The 24,840-nt window shown below is 48.5% G+C and overlaps 1 protein-coding gene across 1 annotated transcript in view; it reads right to left on the bottom strand.

The window, feature by feature from the left end:
• Window positions 1-5,832: 5,832 nt before the first annotated feature.
• The window catches only part of LOC146784497 (fish-egg lectin-like), a 181,967-nt gene continuing 162,959 nt past the window's right edge, over window positions 5,833-24,840 (bottom strand). Inside the window, exon 4 of the mRNA XM_085632963.1 lies at window positions 5,833-6,005. Coding sequence (XP_085489089.1) covers window positions 5,861-6,005 — 145 coding nt within the window. The 3' untranslated portion in view covers window positions 5,833-5,860. The remainder of the gene's footprint in view (window positions 6,006-24,840) is intronic.

Below are 24,840 nucleotides of genomic sequence, written 5' to 3' on the forward strand. Positions count from 1 at the left end.
TTACTTTATTGCAATTTGAAAAGGAACTGTAAGGAGTGCTCTACCATCCTATGTATTCGGAACCTACTGCCCCAAATTAGCTTGCCACTTGTAGATCATCTAGATTTGTCTGTCATGACTGCTGTAGTGATACGCTCTAGTGGTTGTGGCGCCCCAGCGCATGCTGGGTAGAGATGCGGCTTCGCGCCAGTCGGCTGCGAGGAGAGCTAGCGGATGGATGTGTCCCGGCGCTTGAACACGTATATTTAATAATAAAAGGTTAACTCCTCCACAACGGTGCCAGAGTCATTTGTGGGGTGAACTACATCGGTACAATGGCGACGAGGATGGGATGAAGGCTAGCGCAGAACCCAGGCACCCCACAAGGGAGAATACCGAGCGTGGCAGAGGCACATCAGCATCATCGTGACACGGAGCATAGAGTCCGGTGCACCACCAGCGTCCCGAGGTCGCAGAGGGCTGCAGGAGCGACGGTGAGAGCAGCCAGGCACGCCAGCAGGGTGAGAGCCACGGGAAGGGACCCCATGAGCACGTGAGGCCAAGGCCTGGTGGGCAGAGGTAATCCACCTGCCAGCAGTGGCAACACAACCACAAGGGGCCAATACCTCGAGGGATTGTCACCCGATCGCGCAGAGGCCAAGAAGCACCGAAGCGCGCCAAACGACTGGGGACAGGAGGGCGTGGCAGGCAGTAGCTGCATGTGGGAGCGCGCCACTAAGAAGCGAACCACGCCTGACTGGTGAAGGTAACAACAGAACTGGCGACCCCAGGGTCATCGAGGAGGGGGCAAGCAGCCTTTCACCCACGCAACCAGGCAGCTCAAGCGAGAGGCAAGCTCCAGGGAGTCCACCAGAGACAGACGACAGAAGGAGCTCAGCTCAACACGATAGGGGCAGGATGTGCGCCCAAGCGACGTCTCTCACCAACCTAGTGCCCTTCCTACCCAAAAGAGGATACCTGGTGATGCCCTGGGAGGACTGGAAGCGGTATTTCCTGAACTATCTGGAAGCCTTAGAAGAGGAAGGTGAAGCGGAGTTCTCAAGTGCAAGGAAGAAGAAAATACTACTGCACAACCTAGGCCCAGAGGGTATCAGAGTATACGACAGCTTAGTGAAAGAGACCAGACCGGCGGCCGACACGGAAGTGTTCCAACACGCGCTGGAAGACCTAGATGCTCACTACAGGCCAGTGGTGTGCACGGCCATAGACAGATGCAATTTCTTCCAGAGAAAACAGAATAAGGGAGAGTCCATAGACGAGTACGTAGCGGCGTTACAGAAGATGGCGTTGACATGTAAATTCGGCACACTTCATGATGAGCTCATCAGAGACCAGATCATCATGCGCACCACCAACACGGCTATACAGGAGAAGTTATGGGTCAATGGTGACGCCCCGCTGAAAGAAGTGTTGGCGCTTGTGAAGAAGGCAGAACTTTCAAAACGGTGCGCGGAGGCGGCCAAAAGAGAGAGCAGCGACCGCACACCAGTCTGCAGGATAACAGACAGTGGCAGACCAGACGCCCCGAAACAACAGACGCCAAGCAACGCAAGGTATCAGAGAAGGTATCTCAGAAGGCCATGAAGAACCAGAAACCACAGGGAGAACGCAAAAATATGTGCTACAGGTGCGGCAGCCATTCGCATCAAGGTCATGACAAAATATGCCCCGCATTCCGGGCCAAGTGTGCATACTGCAACATAATGGGGCATTATGAGAAGGTGTGCAGGCGCCAGCTTAGCAGGACGGAGGTGAAGTACGTGGCACAAGAACCAGAAGGGGAGGAGGAACCCCAAGAAGAAGAAGACGAAGAGAACGAAGTCTTATGCATCGATGACCAGGTGTTGGAAGTGAACTGCACGCGATCCAAGAAACCAGCGTTACAGATGAAGATCGGCGGGGTACAAATAAATATAGTGGCGGACTCTGGCTCCCCATACACGATCATCCAAAGAGCCATATGGGAAAACGAATTCAAACCCAAAATAGGGGACGACTTACTACCCACCGACATCCACCCAGTCACGTTCACCTGAGAACCCTTACCCATGGTGGGGTACCGAAGGTTGATGTTCGACTTCAAAGGACGCAGAGCAGAAGGGAAGCTGTACGTGGCAGAGAAAGGACCCTCCGTACTAGGATGGAAAGACCAAGGGAACTTTGGAATACAACTCAACCCAGGTGGATCGAGGCAAGTGCTGCTGATTGGAGCAAACCAAGCGGACGCAGGGAGTAGGTGGATGACAGAGTACCTGGAGGTGTTCAAGGGAACCATTGGAAGGAGGACGAAATTCACACACAAAATACGCCTCAAGGCCGGGGCGAAGCCAATGAGCCACAAAGCCCGAAATATTCCCTTCCGAAGCAGAGAGGCAGTCCAGGAGGAACTGAGACGTCTGGAGGTAAACGAAGTCATAGAAGCGATCGAGAGCACAGAATGGCTAGCACCACTGGTGGTAGCCCAGAAGCCGAATGGGAAGGTACACCTGTGTGTGGACTTGAGGGAACTCAACAAGAACATTCTAGTAGACAAGTTCCCGTTGCCCCGGATAAGTGAGATGTTGGCGAAGACCAAGGGGGTCAAATGGTTTTCAACCATAGACCTCACCTCGGCGTACCACCAAATCGCGCTGCATGCCACCTGCAACCACCTGACGTCATTCATCACGCCTTGTGGATGTTACAAGTTTCTCAGGCTGCCCTTCGGCTTAGCGTTGGCTGCAGCGGGTTTCCAAAAACGTATGCATAAGCTGTTCCAGAAGGTAGAAGGGGTCCAATATTTTCAGGACGACATCCTGGTCATGGGGAAAACCAAGGGAGACCATGATGAGAAACTACACACAGTGTTAGTGATCTTGGCCCAAAATTGACTCACGGCGGAATGGCAGAAGTGCCGATTTGGAGTGGACTCGGTGACCTACCTGGGCCACGAAATCAGTGGAAGAGGAATAGAACCGAAAGAGCGAACATGGCGGCCATCAAAGACGCACCAACACCGACGAGGAAGGAAGATGTCCGCTCCTTCCTAGGCATGGCGGAGTTCTACAGTAAGTTTGTCCCGCATTTCGCGACCAAAACGCACCACATAAGGCAACTCTTAAAGGAGAAGAACGCCTTCAAATGGACGCAGGAGGAACAAGAAGAATTCGAGAGAATTAAACAGGACATTTGCACAGCAATCCCCCTTGAAGGGTTCGATCAAGAAGCGTTGTCCATCCTAACCACCGACGCCAGTGACAAGGGCCTGGGGGCGGTCCTGATGCAAAAAGGCCGGGGAGGAGAAGTCACCACCGTCTGCTTTGCCTCGAGAGCCCTTGCGGCGAATGAAGAGAAATTTAGCGTCATTGAGAAAGAGATGCTGGGGACGGTCTGGGCAATGGAACGATTCAGACAGTACCTGTGGGGTGCGGAGTTCCTACTCCGTACCGACCACAAACCACTGGTTAAGGTGTTGACTTCAAGCGGACATGCGCATGCGACCCCTCGCGTTGCTAAGATGAGCCTGAGGCTGTTGGACTACGTATATGATGTGGAGTACATCCCAGGATCCAAGAACAAGGTAGCAGACTTCCTAAGCAGAGCAGCCGCCATGGAGCTTGTGGAAAATCGGGAAACTTCGTAATGGGAGGATTACATGGTAGCACTCACGCAAGACTATGAAGGAGCAGTCAGCACACATGAATGGGAGGAGGCGTACACAGCTGACGAGACAATAGGCGCAGTGAAAGGCTATGTGAGACAAGGATGGCCGGACAAAAAGCATCTGGACAGTGAGCTGAGGAAGTTCTGGGAGATCCGAGAAGAACTGTCCATAGGAGACAACCCAGTGTTTCTACTGAGAGGAGACAAGGTGGTCCCACCGATATCACTGGTGAACCGTCTTTTAACCATTCTACACGAGGGACATCTGGGGATCATGAAAACCAAGGCGAGAGTGAAGCAGGCATACTGGTGGCCAGCAATGGATGGACAGGTGGAAAGATACGTCAGGATGTGTGAACAATGCAATAGGGCTGATAAAACACAAACCTTATTACGTCCACCATTGGGGAAATTCACGGGGCTGTCCAGCCCGTGGGAAATGCTGTCAGTGGACATACTGGGTCCAGTCCTGAGCGCGGAAGGGGTACCCAAGTACGTCATAGTAGCAGTGGACAGGTACTCTAAATGGCCAGAGGTGGAGGCATGTGAAAGTGCAGACAACGAGACTGTGTTAGCATTCCTCATAGCCACATTCCTGAGAGAAGGAATACCCAAGGTGATAACGTGTGACAATGGCCCACAATTTGTGTAAGAAAAGTGGAACGCCTTCATGACCAGGAATGGGATAGAAGTCAAACATACCCCTATCTACCACCCTGCGGGGAATGGACTAGCGGAAAGATTTAATAGGGTGATCATGGGATCCATACAAGCGGCAATAAGTGCAGGGTTAAGATGGGAGAAAGAACTCCAACGCATGCTCTGGGCGTACCGCATTACCCCGACCAACACTGGGTATAGTCCGTTCAAGATCCTACGAGGACGTGAACCATTTACGAAGGACAATGTGGCGTGGAAATACCTCATGGTGCAAAGCAAGTGGTCTCCTGCGGTGGTGAGGCGTAACCTTGACAAAGCGCAAGCCTTGTACACAGAGTACTATAACAAGCGGCGCAACACCAAAGAAGTAACGCTAAAAAGGAAAGGAGAGAGTAAATTTAGCCCCCCCCTGCAAGTGATAGAAACATATACCAGGTCGGCTTTGCTGAGCGATGGGAAGGTATGGTCGCAGGACAGGATGGCGAAATGCAATAGAATCATGAAGTGGGAAGACCCGGAGGACAGAAGAACCACGAGACCTGAAGAGGGAGGTGAGCTGGAAAGAGAGGGAAGTCTAGTGGCTGAGGGACCAAGCCCAACCTCTCCCAGGAGAGTGGGGGGGGATTCAGAATCAGAGTGCAGTAGGAGAGAGCAGAGAAGGAGAAACGAACAGACAGGATCACCTCACGAAAATAGGGATTCAGGAAAAGGAAGAAGAGGGACAAGGAGAGTTGGAGGCCAGAGGAGAATCCCCGACTAGAAGGGAAAGAACAGCCCCAGAGCAAGAACAGAAATGCACGAGATCGGGCAGAGTGATCAAGATGCCAAGAAGGTTTGAGGACTTTGACACGCAAAGCAAGTAAGACTGTGAATGTGGGGCAACTGTTGGCCTTGTGTTGAAAGGGTTTTAAGGGGGGAGATATGTAGTGATACGCTCTAGTGGTTGTGGCGCCCCAGCGCATGCTGGGTAGAGGCGCGGCTTCACGCCAGTCGGCCGCGAGGAGAGCTAGCGGACGGATGTGTCCCGGCGCTCGAACACGTATATTTAATAATAAAAGGTTAACTCCTCCACAACGGTGCCAGAGTCATTTGTGGGGTAAACTACATCGGTACAACTGCTGCTACCTGATCAGCAGCACTGTGTGGCTCACTAGCTGGGTGTGTACTATATAAGTGCTACTTCATACATACATTCAAACATATCATGATGGAAACCTAAACGAAAGATAAAAAGATGAAAACTGCATGTGGAAACTCCAAATGTAGAATTGTTTTAATGTGAACATAATTGACTGTATTCAAGTATAATGCACAGACTTGCATGCCTCAGATCTGTAAAGTGCTGCTTGAAATGTAAAGCATATATTTTAAAACTTGCATCACACTATTTGTTGAGAAAGGTAGAAAATAATAATGCAATTCAATGTTAAGGAGTCCAGGAGCCTGAAACATGGGAACGAGGAGATACCAGTCCAGGTGCGCAAGGAACGCAGACAGGAAAGCCTTCTGCTGCTCTGTAGTGTATAGATGAGCACAGCTTCCACTCTTCCCTTCTTCGTTATACTTCACATTGAAAGGTCTTTCCATCCGTGGTGAGTAGCCAGACCTGACTGAGATCATAGGACACATGGCGGAATTTATAACACCTGTAGTACAGTTGGGTCCATTTAGTTCCTAACGGGTTTCTGTCCGTGATCCCATCCCTAAAAAAGCAGAAAAACGTTAAGTAAAATGTTTATTTGTTGCATTTTAAAGTTCGAGTATGCCAGTAAGAACTAGAGAGGACGTTTTTCATGGTAGAAAAGAATCTGGGAGTGATATTGGCTCACAATTACTAGTACAAATGGGGTCACACACTATGGCCCAGATTTACTAACATTTTGCATCATGGTTGCGTCACTTTTCTGGCAATGGAGTGGGGGGATTCAGATTTAGAACTGCTCTGAAAACAAACAGGAGCTCTCAGGTTGACCCACGGTTGAAAATGAACCTAACCACTCATGTTTTTTGGATTGAATTGTGGCATTTGCAGTGTGTCTTCAATCAAAATGCTGAGCTACAAAAAATCCGAACGTACAGGAAGAACTTTATTAGACACACTACTCACTAGACATGGAATAATTCCGGATCAATCAGCCTCTACATAAAAGCGAAACACAGATTACGTGAAACAAATGGCAACATGATGACACATATTATTATTTCTGTAGTCCTGTGCAAATGTTCTTGGAGACCACTAAGGCGGTGTAGCAAGATGGCTGCCAAATACATTGTATCAGAGAAGGTGACAGAATGATGGGGGAAGCACTGGTGGTTACTGTAGGAAGAGCCACCAGGGGCGGCGCTGGCGGGGGCCTCATAAGAAAAACTTTAGATTTTGTCCCGAAATTCATTTATTTATAAATTAAACACCAGCTGTGCCTTCGGATGAGAAAAAAAACAGGATTTATGGATGAACTCTCTTGTACATATGTGATAGCGCTTAACATTGGTAACAGAAGGCAGCAATTGATTCAACATATTCTATAAGTAATAGTGTTGGGTTTTCATCCTCTGTACAATGTTTTAAATATTTGTTTATACCTATCTGTTCGCATGTGGAGAAAATGCTTTGTGTACTCATTTGACTTTGCAGCACTTTTTGCATCCTAAAGTGAGGTTTGCTCTAGGCTGGCACTTTCAGAATGTTATAGATTGAAATACAGACACATTGGGCCCAATTCACAAAGAAAATATGTACATTTACACCTATACAAGTACACAGATGCATGAATGGGCCCAATTCTGAAATAAAAGTTGTAAATTTGCACTCTTGCATTTTTACACATTGATGTAAATCTAGAAATTTGGAGAATTCACATAACATACCCAGTGATCCACTTGCATAGGGTACAAATCTACAATGAGTAAAGCTAGCCCACATTTAGTCTGGGAATGTGATGGAGAGGAGTGTGTGAGTGCCGAAATAATTACACATTTGTGGACATTCACAAACTGTCAAGCAAACTATAGCTTGATCCTCAGAATCCCCATGACTTATATGTGATTTAATATTGCATAACTGTATGTAGCTGTGGTATACAATTACCATTCACGTTTGCCAAGTATCCATTTGCAGATAACTGATAGCTGTAAATTGAGCCATTTTCAGCTGTAAACACAGGTTAAGAACTCAGTCTTGATTTTAGAAGGTTTGCACACAGTACTTTGTTGATACTGCACCTCGTACTACACCAATGGCTGTGTCCACTCTTCTGGTAAGCCAACCTCTCAGAATATTAGCGTAGCAAATAATGTAAATTGTTGTTTTCTTAGGACATCAGAAGTACCAGAGAAAAAAAGTAAAATAAGGAAGCCATTTTACAGGTAAAATGTGTTAGGGTACTTACATTTAATTATGTCACATAACAAATGATATACTGGCTAAAATGCATTGCTAGGGGTTCCTACTCTCCACATCACTACCTGCACCTCTGAAGTTGGTTTCAAAATAGAAAAAACTGACAATTCAGGTATGCTGCCCCAAATTTGCTATCTTTAACATTTGTCCCAAGTTAACTGGAGGAAGGTGGAGTATTAAGTAGTGATGCTGGTTAGGCTTCACAATGCAATACTCTCACGAACCCCAAGATGTTCCTTGTATTCACAATAATGAATCCTTAGCTCAGTCCTGGTAGAGTAGCAAAAAGCAGTAAGGCTTTACTAAAAGAACATGTGTTAAGCATCTCAGAGTACCAACATGGACAATAAGTAATAGATACAACACAAAAGAAATCTGACACCAATTTATAAAACTAAAGCAGATTTTTTATGTAATTTTAGACATCAAAACAAAGTCAATCAGATACGTATAACTGGAGTTATAGATTTTAGAAGCAAAATTAAATCGGTGCAAAATAGCAATCCAAAACTTTATCATTGTGGTCAATGGAAAACATCACTAGTGACAACAATCGGTCACTTGCAGGTCGAGTTGAGTGGAACCCAAGGAGGGTAAGGTGATGCAACCTTTAAGGTAGTTACGTCGGTGCATGCCACATCATCTTTGGCATGAGAATCGGGTCAGGCGTGAGGAGGCAAATAGTTTGATAAGAAACATGTCATTTTTTGCCGGTACAATAAGGGAGCTGCTAACTTCGAGGTTGCCCAGGTGCCATCCCATGTTATCCTATGGACAGCTGAACACTTATTGTAGCCTTTTCTAGAAACAGTAACTATAGGGACATATAAGCTTGCACTTATATGTCCTCACCCTTAATATAATGTACCAAGCCCACTGGGCTGAGGAGCCTTCCATAGGGGTGACTGACATACTGAAGATAGTGCTTTGACCTTGCCACACATGGCGAGGACAAAGATGAGTTTGAGTAATTTGCACTGCTCCTGCAGTCTGCAATGGCAGGCCTGCTGTCTGTAGTTTACTTGGGTCACTCATGCTGGCTCAAACAGTGCTTCCAATCCTGGTTAACCCTCTAACACCCATGCCTTGGGTACCTCGGGTACCATACACTAGGTACCCATAAGGGGGTTAAAATCTTGCCAATTGGGGTTCCCAATGAACCTATATCAGCTTCAGGGAGAAAGCACAGGCACTGGGGTCTGATTAGCAGGCTTCAATGCAATGTAAAAGTCCAAAACTAGCATCTAGTAGTCCAAAGGGGGGCAGCACGAAGCAGACAACTGCAAAGGCCTGTTTTCGTGCAATGACTACACAGGGTTGCAAGTCCTGACTCTCCTATCTACCTCTAGATATTGCTCACACCTGCTCTGTGGCCCCAGAGTCCACCAGTCAAGGAGTTTGAACTAATCTACCGCTGTATACTGGGGATGAAGTGAATGTCCATCCTATCCCCTCGGAAGCTGTCTAACAGATTGCAATTGAATGCTCAATTTATCTTCCTCGTTCCATAACAAATATATCTAGCATACTTAACAGAGAAGCTCCACCCAACACGCTTTGGACAGCTGAAATTTAAGACTTGGCAGCTACTTTCTTTTGCCACTGCCCTACTCTCTGACACATTTAAAGTGGAAAAAAACACATTAAACTTTGTTAGTTTAGATTGATGCAGTGGCATTGGTGCTCTGCATAAGTTAACAAAGTGACACATCTCTCTCTTCCTCTTGAATGATGATAGAGAATTGCACTTAGAGAGAGGGGTGGAGGCTGTCAAGTGTTTTCAGCAGTTGAAGTTGGAAAATGTTAAACTGAAAATAAGAAAATGACTGCATGATTCTAGTATTTTGTTTTGGTAGCCACTGAATGATCAAGAACATATTGACAGGAACTTTCCCTGTAAAGACACTTGACACGTATTTCCAATACTTTTTTGGAGATACCATAGTCCATTTAACAATCTCAGAACAAGTTCCAGGAGTTCTGGGCGGTTAAGGGCTATGTGAAGGACTCCATAACCTCTTGAGAGCACGGGCCGTAGGTATAGTGTTTCCCCATAAGAAACACCCAACACAACATAATATATAAAGCTAGCCAAGAAAACCTCTTTTACTTCTCATTTTCTTCATTTGTAGCAGAGTTTCAATGTGGGTAGACAATGTAGTCCCATCTAGAGGGACTTTGGTAGTACGAGACCCGGAAGGAAAATACGTGCTAGCACAAAGCACTCCGAAGAAGCAAGAGATCATTCCTATTAAAGTATATTATGCCAATGAGCTAGCCCTGGCATTTCTTCCAGACTTATGGCCCATAGACTGGATGTATCTGTGGTATTGGCTGGTAGCCTTAATTGCTTCTTATCAGGAGAATTAGATAGATTTGCCCTGAATGCTAGCATTGATAGAGACTTACAAGACAAAATGTATGGATTTGATGCACAGACTTGACCTCTTTGAAGTGTGGAGGGAACGCCATCTTCGATACTCAGTATACACATTCTATGCAACCCCCAAAACCTATAACACAGAATTGACCACAGATATGTGAGTCGCGATATCTGCACTCAGTGTTCAGAATCCTACCATTTAACCGGTCTATCTCTTATGACTCATCACACTATGTACATTTGGCACAAAGGGACTAGCTAGAAAATTAAAATTCCTCCACCTTGAACCATACCTCTTTTCAATTCGATCACAAGGCAAGCAAACCCTACCCTTCTAAGCAGAGTTATATTAACCCTTTAATAATCCTTCTATCTATATAGACATCCATCCTTTTAAGCATCTACTCATCAATATGTCCACATGTCCATCTATCCATACTTTCACCAATCCATCCTTTCAATTTTCCCCATCTGTTCATTACTCGTCCTTCCACTCATTCACCCTATAACCTATCGATGGATGTATGATGATACAACGCGTACCATCACAACGCGGTATGTTACATCGCGGTTTTGACAACGCAAGTCGTTACATCGACTTGCATTGGAGGGCGCTGGATTTAGGAATAGTGTGATTTACTATTCCAACTCCAGTCTACGTACAGTAGGGAAGGTGTTGGAATAGTAATTCACACTATTCCTTAGTCTAGAGCGCCCTCCAGTGCAAGTCGGTGTAACGACTTTCGTTGTAAAAACCACGATGTAACCATACCGCGTTGTAATGGTTGCGTGGTAAAGGATGTTTCCCCCTATCGATCATTCTGTTTTTAATCAGACCTCTCACCCTTCCATCTATTCATCTTTTTACCCTTCCATCCTACCTTTCACCATCTCTTCCTTATTTTCCTTTACCTTTACTTACTTTCATCCTTCCTTTCTCATCCCATTCTTTCTTCCCTCCTATTTATCCATATGTTCATTACTTTTTATTTCTTACTTTTCTCTCATGCTCAACTTTTCAATTTGTCCATCTGTGTTTCACCTAATTATTATGATTGCATACTTTTTCTTTCTCTCTTTTCTTTGCTGAACATGTCTTCCCTCCTGCCACACCCCTTTATCATGTATTTCTTAACAAACTTTGTCCCTAGATCTGCATAGGAGGCCTATTAACAATTAATGTTTAGTGGGACCCATTTCAGCAGCCCAAAGCACCCACAGGAATACCCCGCTACAGTTGCTTAAATGTTAGATTACCTGGGGTTTATTTACAAACCCCTTGCACTGCCGTTCCGTCAATTTATTTGACGCAACAGTGGTGCTTCATTTGCTCCATATTTACAAAGTGACCGATGCGTCTGAATGCGTCTGTATTTCCAACGACGGAATTGGCTGTATTGCTTTAGTTTTTAATATAAGCAAGGTAGACGTTCCGTCTAAACCTCTCCTGTAAAATGGACGCAGTGGTATTTGGTATTTATGACATTTTTGAAAAGTGATGCATTGTCAGGAAGCAGGCCGCTGCGCTTGTAATGCCTCATAATCCATATGCCCGTAAAATCCAGGTGTGGGAATAACGCATTGGCAGTTGAAGAGGAATTTGACCTGCTGAAGTGACTTGAAACAGTGTAATCTGCAATCAAGTCACATCACCTCAACAGGTAAGTGCACACATAAGGTAGGTAACACAGTACATCACACATTACACAACGTTATTGACTCATGTGACATATAGGTAAGCATAGTGGCACACAAGAGTACACAATGCCCACTTGTATGCGTGGCATCCAGGACCAATATCAGAGAGTGCAAGATGAGTTTTCACCTTTTGACACACCATTGCATTGCTCCCAATAAAGTAGGCTTCTTGCATCAACCTAAACTGATGCATCAACTCTTTTTTGACACAGGGCAATAGTTGAATTTGTTTTATGACCAACTACAGCAATGAGTCAATTTTGTGCAGGATGACTTGCAGCAACCTTCTCACTGATTCGTTAGAATTTCTGACATATCCTTAGGACCTTGTGCCATGGAGCCCCATATTGTAAATACGGCGCATCCATGGAGTTGTAACCTATCTTGACGCAGGTGCAAGTAAAACTGATGGATTGCTTCCTTACCTCAGCAATGCTTCAGTTCTTGTAAGTGAGGCCCCCTACCTACTGTGTGGAACAAAGTTAGAACCTGAGTTTCCTTGTTTAAACTGAGAGGGCAGGCCTGTAAGATCTGACTTTTTGCCAAATCCTGATAGATTACTTTGAAAATAATTGAGGGTCCACGTGGGACGGAATAATAGAATGGCAAGCTATAAATGCAAAATTAAGAGGTGCATGCATTGGAAAAATACATGGTGTGAAGAGGCAGTTGATGGCTGATATGGAAAAGTAATGATTGCAGAACTTGCTGAAGAAATAGTAAGCAGCAAATCTAGAAACAAAGAACAACATATATGAATATGCTCCTAGACAAATTCTCATACACATCATTAAGACAATGACTACATAGCGAGGCTGGTGAGCCTTTGAAGATGTTGGCCTCGATATTGGTGAAAGAAACCTCGAAACAGCCTATTCTTCGCATTACTGACCATGTTTGGATACTGCAGATTACACAAGCCTCCATTAACTCATTGGATGTTTATTAGGATTTTAATAAGCACCTGAAAATACCTAGATCCAAAAGAGATCCAGTCTTTGCTGAGAAAAAGAAACCAACTACAGTAGGCAGCCAAGCAAAGAGACTAAGTTACAATGGAAGAACTTCTGTCCACACTGGAGTATACAAACCAAGGTAAAGCCCTGGGACTGGATTGAGTCCTTATGCAGTTCTATGAGGCCTACCCACAAATAATAATTGTTAGTTATTGGGTTTCTGGTTGGCAGAGGTATGGGCCCTGTCCATGCAGGAACCACAATCCTAGTCAGGATAGGTCAGTAATGCATTTTAAATTAACCTGTAGCTTGGCAGAGAACAGTCAGGGCATAACTCAAGAGGCAATGTAAAATGTATTTGTGCGCACAACACACAGTGAAAACACCACAAAAGGACTCCACACCAGTATAGAAAAATAACCAATATGTTTATGATTAAAACATGACCAAACCGATAAAAATCCAATAAGTAGAAGTCACGGTATGAATCTAAAAAAAAAAAAACTGTTTGCAGTGCATGGAAACAAATAGCACCAACCAGGGCTCCCTGGTCACACTCAGCCAGTGCAAATCCAAAATTTCAGATCGACCGCGATGGAGTCAGGGTTGGATACAAGGACCAGCCTGGACTTGCTGAACCGTACCTTGGATGCGTCGGTGCAGAGGAAGGTGCATGGAGATAGGAGGTGATGCATCGTCGATCTTGCAATGGGTCGGTTCCGAGCTGCGCAAAGTCGAAGATGCATTGAGAGTCAAGATGCGATGAAAATCGGGGTGATGAGCTGTAGGTGATGCATGCAGCACAAAGTGATGTGTTGGCATCGAGCCACGCTAAGTCAGAGATAGGTTGGAAATGGGACGACGTGTTGCACCATCGGCGATGTCCGCAGTTTTTGCAGCAGCATTGATGCGTAGGTGGCAAAAGAAATGCTCCGGTTCTGAATGGTGCAACATTGTCGATGCATGAATTTTCTGGGTTGAAGCACTGAAAACTCCCTTGAAAGGGCCCAGGACTGGATTGACACTACTTGGCAAAGCAGGACTCACTGAAGGTTGAGTCCAGTTACTGGTTGCAGGGTGAAGTCTTTGATATCTCTGAGACTTCAGAAGCAGGAGGCAAGCCAACTAGCCCTTGGAGATACTTTGGTTCTGGGATTTAGAGATGCAGGTCCAGTACTTGTCACTCCCAGGCAAGAGGTATCAGCCAACATAGCGAAGCAGTTCAGCAAAGTGGAAGGCCTTCCTGACAGCACAGCCGCCCTTCTTTCTGGTAGAATGTCCTCAGTTCCAGAGTGTATTGATTTGGTGGTGTCAGAGATCCAGTACTTACACCCAGTTGGGCCTTTGAAGTAGTGAGACTTCAAAGAGATGACTTTAAAGTGCACAAGACCATGCTATACCTGCTCTAGCTCCAGAATCACCACTGAGGTATGGGGAAAGGACACAACCTTTTCAGGTGTAATAATCAACTCCTCCCTCTGTTAAAATGAAATTGTTTCTGCTTCCGCATTACCCTATGTAAGTTAGCATTCGCTGCACCATTTTCTGTTAGGACGCCATTTTGAATCATGATCAAAACGAATCCTTTGCTATTTCTAAGAAAAGGCTTCTGCTGAGTTTCATTTTCCCAAGGTTGAGTTTTGCTTCACTAATGAATAGACTGTTCTTATTAGCGCATACCTTTCTCACTAGATACAGGCCTTCTCCCACTTCTTTGGCGACGGGCCCACCTGGAGTAAGCTTGGCCTCTGTAACTCAGTAAGATATGAGCACTGAGATTGTTTTTTCTTCCATATTCCAGTGCTTTGTAGCATCTGCCTGGAAAATTCCATTATGGGCGTGTTCTAACCCAGTTACAACATGTAGATAATGTATCTTTATGCTTGTCGATTTCATTCGATTTCATTCCCTCTGCAGCACTCTTAGAGACTGGGCAGACTGGGCTCCACTCTGAGTGTACCTGAATAAACAGATATTGGTTTGTATTCTCTACTGTCTGACTGACTCTTCATTTGGTATGGAAGGCTGAGAGGTGGTCATTAGTGACTCGGGTGAGCCGACTCAGGTCATTTCTTTCACCTCCCATCTTGCTCAAGGTGACCCATCAGCATCCAGATGGCCACTCAGTCACACCTATCCTTCCTTTGTGTGTGGCTGTGCAGGAAGCCGGCTGTCACCCACCTTTCTAAAAGTGGCTGTGATGGAAACACCAAGATCCCATCCCATCGGTATAGAAAACGCCAAGAATTTCAATATGGCGGCCGAAACACCACTAACAGGAAGCAATGGTGACTGTCTATTTGTCACGCCTCAGAGCGCCGGAACCGTGGGCTTGGATAAAGGAAGAAGCCAAGGGAGTGAGGAAGGGGACGCCTTCAACTGGAGGTGCAGCAAGCAGACGGAGCGACCTTTTGAGACGACCGACGCAGTTTCCATAAGCAAGGACACCCCGCGGAACGCCATGGAAGGTGACAGCCAGACGGGCAGACCTACGGACCCAGAAGAAGACTCCCCAACAAAAGAGACCGGCTCTCCTAGAAGGGACAAGGAGGCGTGTTCTCCCCATACCACGGCCCCGGCGGGTCATGGATACAGGCAAGTGGCGTCTACACACCCGTTTTCCTTTAGGGGTGGTGGGCGGGACTAAGGGCCACACCAAACTCAGCACATTGAACGTCCCTCACCCAAGGCACTGCACAGTTAGGGACCCTTGTGGTGGTGCACAGATCCCTATTCCCCCTTACTCATGTACAACAGGACAGTTGTCTAAAGACCCTCTTTTCTTTCTTTTGTTTTACTTTACCCTGATTTTTCCTCTGAGTCATTCGGCCAAGACAAGACAGCCCCACGACTATGGTGTAGCTAAAGAGGAATCACAACAAATCCAGAGGCGACCGGACTACAGAAGAACAGGACTTTATTTTCTTTGTTTTGTATTGGGACTAACTTTATTGGGACAGCAGGGGATTCTGACGATTTAAATAAAAGAACCCCTCGTAACAAGTCAAGCGTCACTGCGTTATCCGGGTAGAGAAGTGGGTGGAGAACCTCCCAGCAGGGTCAAACCATTACAGTGGCATTTTCAGAATTGGAATTTAAAAACCAACTCCGCAATAAGTTGTGTTTTTAAATAAATTGTGAATCCAAAAACACCAAATTTGGGTTTCCCATCTTTTCCCAATTGGATATTACACTTATAATATGTAATAAGGCAATCCCAATGTTATCTTACTAGAGAGATAGTCCTTGCAGTAGTGAAAATCAAATGTAGGACTATTTCACAACCAGGGCACATAAAACTTATAAGTACATGTCCTACTTGTTAAATATACTGCTGCCCTGCCCATGGACAGTCCAGGGCCTACCTTAGTGGTGACCTATATGTAATAAAAAATGAAGGGTTGGGCCTGGCAAGTAGGCTAATTTACCAGGTCGACATGGCAGTGTGAAACTTCACACACAGGCTCAGCAGTGGCAGGCCTGAGACATGTTTAAAGGGCTCCTTAAGTGGATGACACAATCAGTGTTGCAATCACACTAGTAGCATTTTATTTACTGACCCTGGACACATGTAGTGCACTGTACTAGGGACCTATAAGTAAATCAAATATTCCAGTTGTGGATAAACCAATGGTACCATGTTTTAAATAAAGAGCACATGCACTGTTTATCCGTGGTAAAGTGTGCAGATTCCTAAAGTCAGCAAAACAGGAGGCCAACAGGCAAAATGTCAGGGAAACCAAGCCAAGGATGCCAGGTCTAACACGGATGGAGAAATGAATCAGCTGAGAATGGAATGCTCCATACAACCATAAGCAGAACTTCATCTTAGTGTCTCCAAGCCAGCAAAAGATTCAGGTGACTTCCAGTCATATGGGCCTATTTCAATTATACCTCTGGATACGAAAATACTCAGCGCAAAGCTGGCAAGAAGACTTCTCAAAGTAACAACTGAGCTGGTCAACTTAGACCTCTCAGGTTTTATCCCTAAATGTAACACCATACATAATTAAGATACCCAAAACACATTAAACATTTCCTAAATTAGAGCGCTAGAGAATATGCAGTGCCTCCCTGGTCATAGAGAAGGCCTCAGCACAGCTGCATCTAACTTCCATGTTTCAGATGCCAGAGATGTTTAACCTCATCCTGATATTATCAAATGGATACGTTTACTTTACACAAAGCCATAAGTGAGAGTTGGAACTGGAAAAATAATGTCAGTCAGTTGGAAGATGCAGAGAGGCATTCTTTAGGGCTTCCCCCTCTGGTATGGTAATGGAGACTGTTAGACCTGGCACCTTGGCGTGAGTTTCCCTTCCACTTTTTGATGGTGTGCCTCGATTGTTTTGCTGGTGTTGTCCGCTCAGGGCACTGCGCCACGGCTAATCCGTGCCGCAGTGCAAGTGCTCCCTAGGTAAAGTGTACCTGTAATTGATGTCCATGATTGGTTTATTGGATTCACTGTCAGTCCCCAGTAGAGTGCACCAGGGGTGCCAGGGCTTGTGAATGCCAATGCTGCTGGTGGGCTTGCAGCGCTGGTTGCGCCACCCACAGAAAGCGGCCTTGTAAAGTGTGTATAGGGTCTGCCACCGCAGACCCTGTGCGCGGTCCGGGACCGTCGCGCTGACTGCGCAAGTGCCCCCACTTGCCAGTCCCTAAACCTTCCCTTACCTACATATTAGCCACCCCTCTGGTAGGCCCAAGGGCAGGGTGCATTGTAGGCATAAGGTAGGACATGCCCTGATGTGTGTGGCATGTCTTAGTAGTGAATTACAGCCATTTCCGTTCTTCACTATTGAAGGCTACCTGCTCTCCATAGGCCAGAATGGGCTGCCGGGATCACGCCAACGCTGTGACCCCAGTGGACTCAGAGAGCATGGTAGAAGTGTCAAGTTTAGTATGCCTGAACTCAGAATAATAAAATACTTCTTGTCGTCAAGTTTATTTTAATATCCTGGGTTTGTAAATACTACTTTTAGAAAGTTAGTATTTACTGACCTGACCATCTCAGTCCGCCTCTGCTGTGTGTATGTGTTCTGCCTGGCAACAGTAAGGAGCAGGGTTGGGGAATCCCCAGAGACAGGTTGGCTGCCAGGTGGTGGGTAGAGAGGTGACACCTGGATGGGTGGGAGGAGTACACCTTGACTCTTGAATAGACCTGTGCTCTGCCACCACAAAGCCGGCGCCACCCCCTGTGGGGCGGCTGATGTCTCTGCCCTGCTGCTGAAAGGAAAGAGCAGAGTCACCATAACAAAGTGCTCCAGAATTGGACTGAGCCAGGCCTAGGCCCCCTGGCGCTAAAGAACAAAAGAATCATGGTATAAAAGTAGGAGCCTGGCTCCTAAGAAATCAGAATCCTGTTTTACCACAAATAACCTCTGCCCGACTAGAAGGAGAAGGAGACGCTGGAGGAGCTGGCCTGCTGCTTGCCTTGCTGAGAAAGGAGAGGAAGAGACTACTGAAAAGACTTTGCTGCTTTGTGCTTTAAACATTCTCCAAGGGCTTGATCTGAGCTTGCCCCCTGAACTGAACCCCAGGACCAGTGGGTTCTCTGTGCTTTTCCTCGTCCTCCGATTCGAGCCGTGTGTGCATCCCGCTGGAAAAGAGACTGCGCCCCTCAACGCCACTCCTAGGGTCGTGACACTCAGGAGCTCGCCTGCCGCAACCCCGTGAGAGCCCCGCTCCGTCCGGAGCCGCTCTCTGTCCCCGGGCCAGGCCGCCTGCACCCCTGTCACCGCCTGCCACTGGAGCGCGCTGAACGCGCTATCACCCCTCCCGCCGGAAGCCGTCCGACGACTGTGATCTACGCCGGGTCATCCAGCTGCACTGACTGTGCCCTGTGACCCCGCTTCGCTATCCCCGGACATCTCAGGCCGCGCCGCCCCCGCTGTGGAGACCCCCCTGCACCGCCGTGCTGAGGGTCGCTGGCCGCGCCTGCCTACCTGCCCACACCCGCTGATCGAGGACCCAAGACCACTTCTTAAGCTGAGAGTCGCACCGACCGGTGCCGACTCTCCACATCACTAAGGAGGTTCCAGTATCGGGCTCGGGGCCCGCAACGCCTTATTTCCCCGTTCACAGGAGCCGATCTCTGTGAGTACTGGAACCACAAGTAACATTTGCAAGAGACTGCAAAGAATCTATTTGAGACTACGAACAAAGAACATTTGCCTGCTTTACAACCTGGTGGCCTAGCGAAAACGTTATTGGTCTTGTGATAAGTCTGCTGAGATATATATACCTATTTTTACATAAAGAAGCGTATTTTTATATATATCCAAGTCTTGTGTCCGTTTCTGGGGGGATTGATGTATTTACTGTGTGTATGATTGTAAGTGCTTAACCTACAACGCCTGAGGAATCGCCTTGGCTGCTCACGCCACGCACCTAGAGGGTGAGCAAGGGTCATTCGCGAGGGGTTATCCTGCGCCCTGACGTGGAGGAGAGGGTTCCTGCTTGACACAAGGGCAGCTTTGCGCCAACCAGAGATCCCCGACTCTAACATTGTTGGCAGCGGTTGGGATTTCGGATTTGCACTTGTAATTTGCATACAGTGAATTATTAATCACCAGATAGTGAGAGCAGACCAAATAACGCAGCCACAGGTTTTTAATTGTTGAACTTTGTTGAGACATCTGCCATTACTGCAACCATGCCTGGCTCGCTCTCTGCTGGAAGAGCGCTCTCTGTGATTTCTGGAATAGATGAGGTGGATTGGGAGAGACTGGAAGGCTACACGATGGAGCAATTGAAAGGCTACAGTGTAAAATTCAGAGTCCCCCATGCTGGATTCAAGAGGAAGAACCAGTACACCAAGGCGTTGAGAGCCTGGAAGGAGTCAAGAGACCCACGGAATGCGGGGGACATCGTTCCACCCGACAACCTTGAGGAGCCCAGCAGAGTCCGGTCGCCAGAGGAGCTGGCAGACAGGGCAGCCGACAGGGCGCATGCAATGGAGATGGCAAAGTTGGCAGGACAAATGGAAATGGAAAAGCAGAAGTTGGCCCTGGAGGCACAACAACGCCAAATGGATCATGATATCAGATTGAAGGAGTTGGAGCTGAAGGCGAAAAGTTTGGACACCGCTCCTTCTGGTGGCAGCACTCCACCGGTGCAGGTAGAGTCCAAGGTGTACATCCCCAAAGATGTAGTAAAGGAGTATTTTAGAAAGGATGACATAGGGCAGTGGTTTAGAGCCTACGAGGTGGCCATGTCTTCACACCGGGTCCCTGAGAAAGACTGGGGAGCGGGGTTGTGGGGAAGGTTCCTTGCTGAAGGGCGTGACACACTGTTAGATTTACCCTTAGATCTCCAAGCCTCATACCCCCATATGAAGGAAGCTTTAATGAACAGGTATGGGTTAACTCCGGAGCTATATAGACAGCGGTTCAGGGAGACGAAGAAGATCCCTGAGAGTACGTATGTGGAGTATGTGACCTTTTTCTGCAGAGCGCTGGATGGTTGGGTGAAGGGTAGCAAAGTGAATGATTATCAAGGGCTGCTTGATTTAATTGCATGGGAGCACTTGTCCAGTCAATGTTTTCCTGAGCTACGCCAGCACCTGATTGATAGCAAGCTGTCCAACCCGAGGAAGCTTGCTGAGGAGGCGGACCGCTGGCTCAGCACCAGGGTCCACAAGGGTCAAGTGGGAGACTCCGCCAAAGGTGGGCAGGGTCCCCAGCAGAAGAGTGGGGGGGACAGGGGTAAACAGAAGGGGTTCCAAAAAGGCCCCCAAAGTAATTCCCAAGGGAACCAGCAGAAGGGTTCTCAGCCTCCCCACCCCCGCAGCAGAACGGGGCCCCGACAGGTAGACCTGTTCCAAAGGGGCCCTTCAATTGTTATAGGTGTGGTGACCCGGGTCACATTGCCTCTGATCCTAAGTGTCGCCTGTTTGGTAAGACCGCACCCACTGGTGCTCCACCCCGGCAAGTAGCTAGTGTTAACTTTGGGGAGGAGGTAGCAGTCCAGGAGGGTGGGGGTCCCGGGCAGATGACCCTAGTCTCGCTAGGAGACAGTGAGATGGTCCCCGAAACTTACTTACCCTCTAACACTAAGAAATATGGTCAAGTAGTGACCATCAATGGAAAGAAGGTCGAGGCTCTTAGAGATACAGGAGCCAGCGTGACCTCGGTGAGGCAACACCTGGTGTCTCAAGAGCAGATTGTACCCAATGCCTACTGTAGGGTTGTCAATGCTGACAACATAGAGAGTCGTTGTCCAATGGCTCAAGTTCCCTTTGAGTGGGGGGAGGTCTCTGGTACTCTACAAGTCGTTGTGAGAACTGACATGTCTGTAGACTGTCTGCTAGGGAACGACCTGGAGAGCTCCCCTTGGGAAAAGGTGGAGAAGACCACGCATCTGAGGATGGTGGGTCTACCCGACTGGGCGTGCGTGACCACCCGGTCCATGGCAGCCAGTAGGGGTGTTGAGAGGGTCCTGGAGCCTGAGGGAGAGGTCCAGGAACCGGCCTTAGGGAGAAGGCGCAGGAGGCGCGGGAAACCGGCCCCCGAAGTTCCCACGGCCCAGGAGGAAGTAGACCCTGAGGGGGATGCTCTGGAGCCTACCGGGGAACAGATTGCCGAACTGGGAGACTTGCCTGAGCTGACCCATTGGCAGCAAGAAGGAGGTCCCTCCAGGGAGGAATTCTGCAGGGAGCAGAAAGAATGCCCTTCTCTCGTAGGTATGCGGCAGCAGGCTGCAGACCAGGCCAACGGTGTTCAGGCCAAAACACACTACGTGTACTGGGAGAGTGACCTCCTGTATTCCGAGCCTAAGGCTGCTGAACCTGGGTCAGCCCGTGTGCTGGTGGTACCCCAGAAGTTCAGAACCTTCCTACTGGGGCTGGCTCACGATGTGCCTTTAGCAGGACATTTGGGGATGGACAAGACCTATGACAGGCTTGTCACCCACTTTTACTGGCCCCAAATGCATAAGAATTCAGATTCCTACTGCAGAACCTGTCAGACTTGCCAGGCAAGTGGTAAGAGCGGAGGGAAGCACAAGGCTCCTCTGCAACCTTTCCCTGTGGTCGGTACACCATTCCAACGAGTGGGTATTGATATTGTGGGGCCTCTGGACCCCAAGACAGCCCTGGGCAACAGGTTCATCCTGGTCTTGGTGGACCATGCCACCCGGTACCCTGAAGCCATCCCTCTGAGGACAGTGACGGCCCCCGTGGTGGGACGAGCACTGATGGGAATTTTCTCCCGAGTGGGATTCCCTCTAGAGGTGGTGAGCGACAGGGGGACCAATTTCATATCCACATATATGAAATCCCTGTGGAAGGAGTGTGGGGTAACTTACAAGTTCACCACTCCTTACCATCCCCAAGGAAATGGGTTGGTTGAGAGATTCAACCGAACCCTCAAAGGCATGATCATGGGCCTGGACGGTCCAATGAGGCGTAAGTGGGACGTCCTCTTGCCATGCCTGCTCTTCGCTTACCGAGAGGTGCCGCAGACGTTTCTAGGGTTCAGCCCCTTTGAGCTTCTGTATGGTTGGTCACCCGGTAAGAGGACCTCTGAGTTTGGTAAAGGAAGGCTGGGAGCAATCTCCCAGGAAACCTCCCCAGAATGTATATAGTTACATGCTGGCCTTCCGAAACCAGACTCGGCGTTTCAGGCAACTTGCTGAGGCAAATCTGGAAGCCAGCCAGGAGGAGATGAAGCGGTGGTACGACCGGAATGCCACTCTGGTAGAGCTTCAACCTGGACAAAAGGTGTGGGTCTTGGCCCCAGTGGAGCCGTGTGCACTTCAGGATAAGTGGACAGGTCCATTTGAGGTTGTGGAGCGCAAAAGTCCTATCACCTACTTGGTGGACATGCAGACTCCCAGGAACCCTTTGAGGGTCCTACATGTTAACCGCCTTAAGCCCCACTTAGAGAGGACCGAAGTGGGCATGCTGCTGGCCACTGATGATGGAATGGAAGAGGAGACCAAGCCTCTTCCTGACCTCTTAGTGGCCTCTGAGAAAGATGGGTCAGTGGATGGAGTTAACCTCTCACCCACCCTGACGCCCGAACAACAGGGAGATTGCCGCCACTTGCTGGGACAGTTTTCCGACCGATTTTCCCTGGTTCCTGGTGTCACAGATTGGTGCGTCCATGATGTGGACACAGGAGACAGCTTACCTGTAAAGCACAAGGCTTACAGGGTAACTGACAGGGTCCGAGCTTGCATTAAGGAGGGGGTCTCCAAAATGCTTGCGCTAGGGGTGGTTGAATCCTCCAGCAGTCCTTGGTCCAGCCCCGTGGTCTTGGTCCCCAAAGCTGCTGCGCCGGGAGCCACACCTGAACTCCGGTTCTGTGTGGACTACAGAGGACTCAATTCAGTAACGAAGACTGACGCGCACCCCATCCCCAGAGCTGACGAGCTCATTGATCGGCTGGGGGCTGCCCGGTTCCTCAGCACGTTTGATTTAACGTCTGGGTACTGGCAGATCGCCTTGACCGATGGGGCCAAAGAGAGGTCCGCATTCTCTACACCAGATGGGCACTTCCAGTTCCGAGTCATGCCATTTGGGATGAAGAATGCCCCTGCCACCTTTCAGAGGTTGGTCAACCAGGTACTGGTTGGGCTGGAGGCGTTCAGTGCCGCCTACCTAGATGACATCGCAGTGTTCAGTGCCACCTGGCCCGAACACCTGCGCCACCTTTGGGAAGTGTTGATGGCTCTGCGCCGAGCAGGCCTCACGATCAAGGCAAGCAAGTGCCAGATCGGGCAGGGTTCCGTGGTGTACTTGGGACACCAAGTGGGGAGTGGCAAGGTGGCACCCTTGCAACCCAAAATTGAGACCATCCTGGCTTGGGAACCCCCCAAGACGCAGACCGCAGTGAGGGCCTTCCTGGGGCTCACTGGGTACTACAGGAGGTTTGTCAAGGGCTATGGAACGATCGTTGCCCCCTTGACAGAGCTGACTTCCAAGAAGCAGCCCAGGAACGTGATTTGGACTGACACCTGTCAGAAAGCTTTCGACACCCTGAAGACTGCCATGTGCACGGCGCCCGTGCTCTTGGCCCCTGACTTCTCCAAGGAATTCCTAGTACAGACAGACGCTTCGGAGCATGGTGTAGGGGCTGTTCTCTCACAGATGACTGAGGAGGGCTGGGACCAACCCGTAGCCTTCATCAGTAGGAGGTTACTTCCACGGGAAAGTAGGTGGAGTGCAATTGAGCGAGAAGCATTTGCTGTGGTCTGGGCGCTGAAGAAGCTAAGACCCTACTTGTTTGGGTCTCACTTCCGGGTTCAGACGGACCACAGGCCCCTCAGATGGTTGATGCAAATGAGGGGTGAGAACCCGAAGCTGTTGAGGTGGTCCATCTCCCTACAGGGTATGGACTTTACGGTGGAACACCGTCCTGGTACAGATCACGCCAACGCTGACGGTCTGTCCAGGTATTTCCGCCTTAGTGACGAGGAACCCCCTGGGCAAGGGTAGTTCTCCCCACATTTCAGCTGGAGGGGACACGTGTTAGACCTGGCACCTTGGCGTGAGTTTCCCTTCCACTTTTTGATGGTGTGCCTCGATTGTTTTGCTGGTGTTGTCCGCTCAGGGCACTGCGCCACGGCTAATCCATGCCGCAGTGCAAGTGCTCCCTAGGTAAAGTGTACCTGTAATTGATGTCCATGATTGGTTTATTGGATTCACTGTCAGTCCCCAGTAGAGTGCACCAGGGGTGCCAGGGCTTGTGAATGCCAATGCTGCTGGTGGGCTTGCAGCGCTGGTTGCGCCACCCACAGAAAGCGGCCTTGTAAAGTGTGTATAGGGTCTGCCACCGCAGACCCTGTGCGCGGTCCGGGACCGTCGCGCTGACTGCGCAAGTGCCCCCACTTGCCAGTCCCTAAACCTTCCCTTACCTACATATTAGCCACCCCTCTGGTAGGCCCAAGGGCAGGGTGCATTGTAGGCATAAGGTAGGACATGCCCTGATGTGTGTGGCATGTCTTAGTAGTGAATTACAGCCATTTCCGTTCTTCACTATTGAAGGCTACCTGCTCTCCATAGGCCAGAATGGGCTGCCGGGATCACGCCAACGCTGTGACCCCAGTGGACTCAGAGAGCATGGTAGAAGTGTCAAGTTTAGTATGCCTGAACTCAG

The sequence above is a fragment of the Triturus cristatus genome, chromosome 11 (assembly GCF_964204655.1).
Source record: "Triturus cristatus chromosome 11, aTriCri1.1, whole genome shotgun sequence".
Lineage (NCBI taxonomy): Eukaryota > Metazoa > Chordata > Amphibia > Caudata > Salamandridae > Triturus > Triturus cristatus.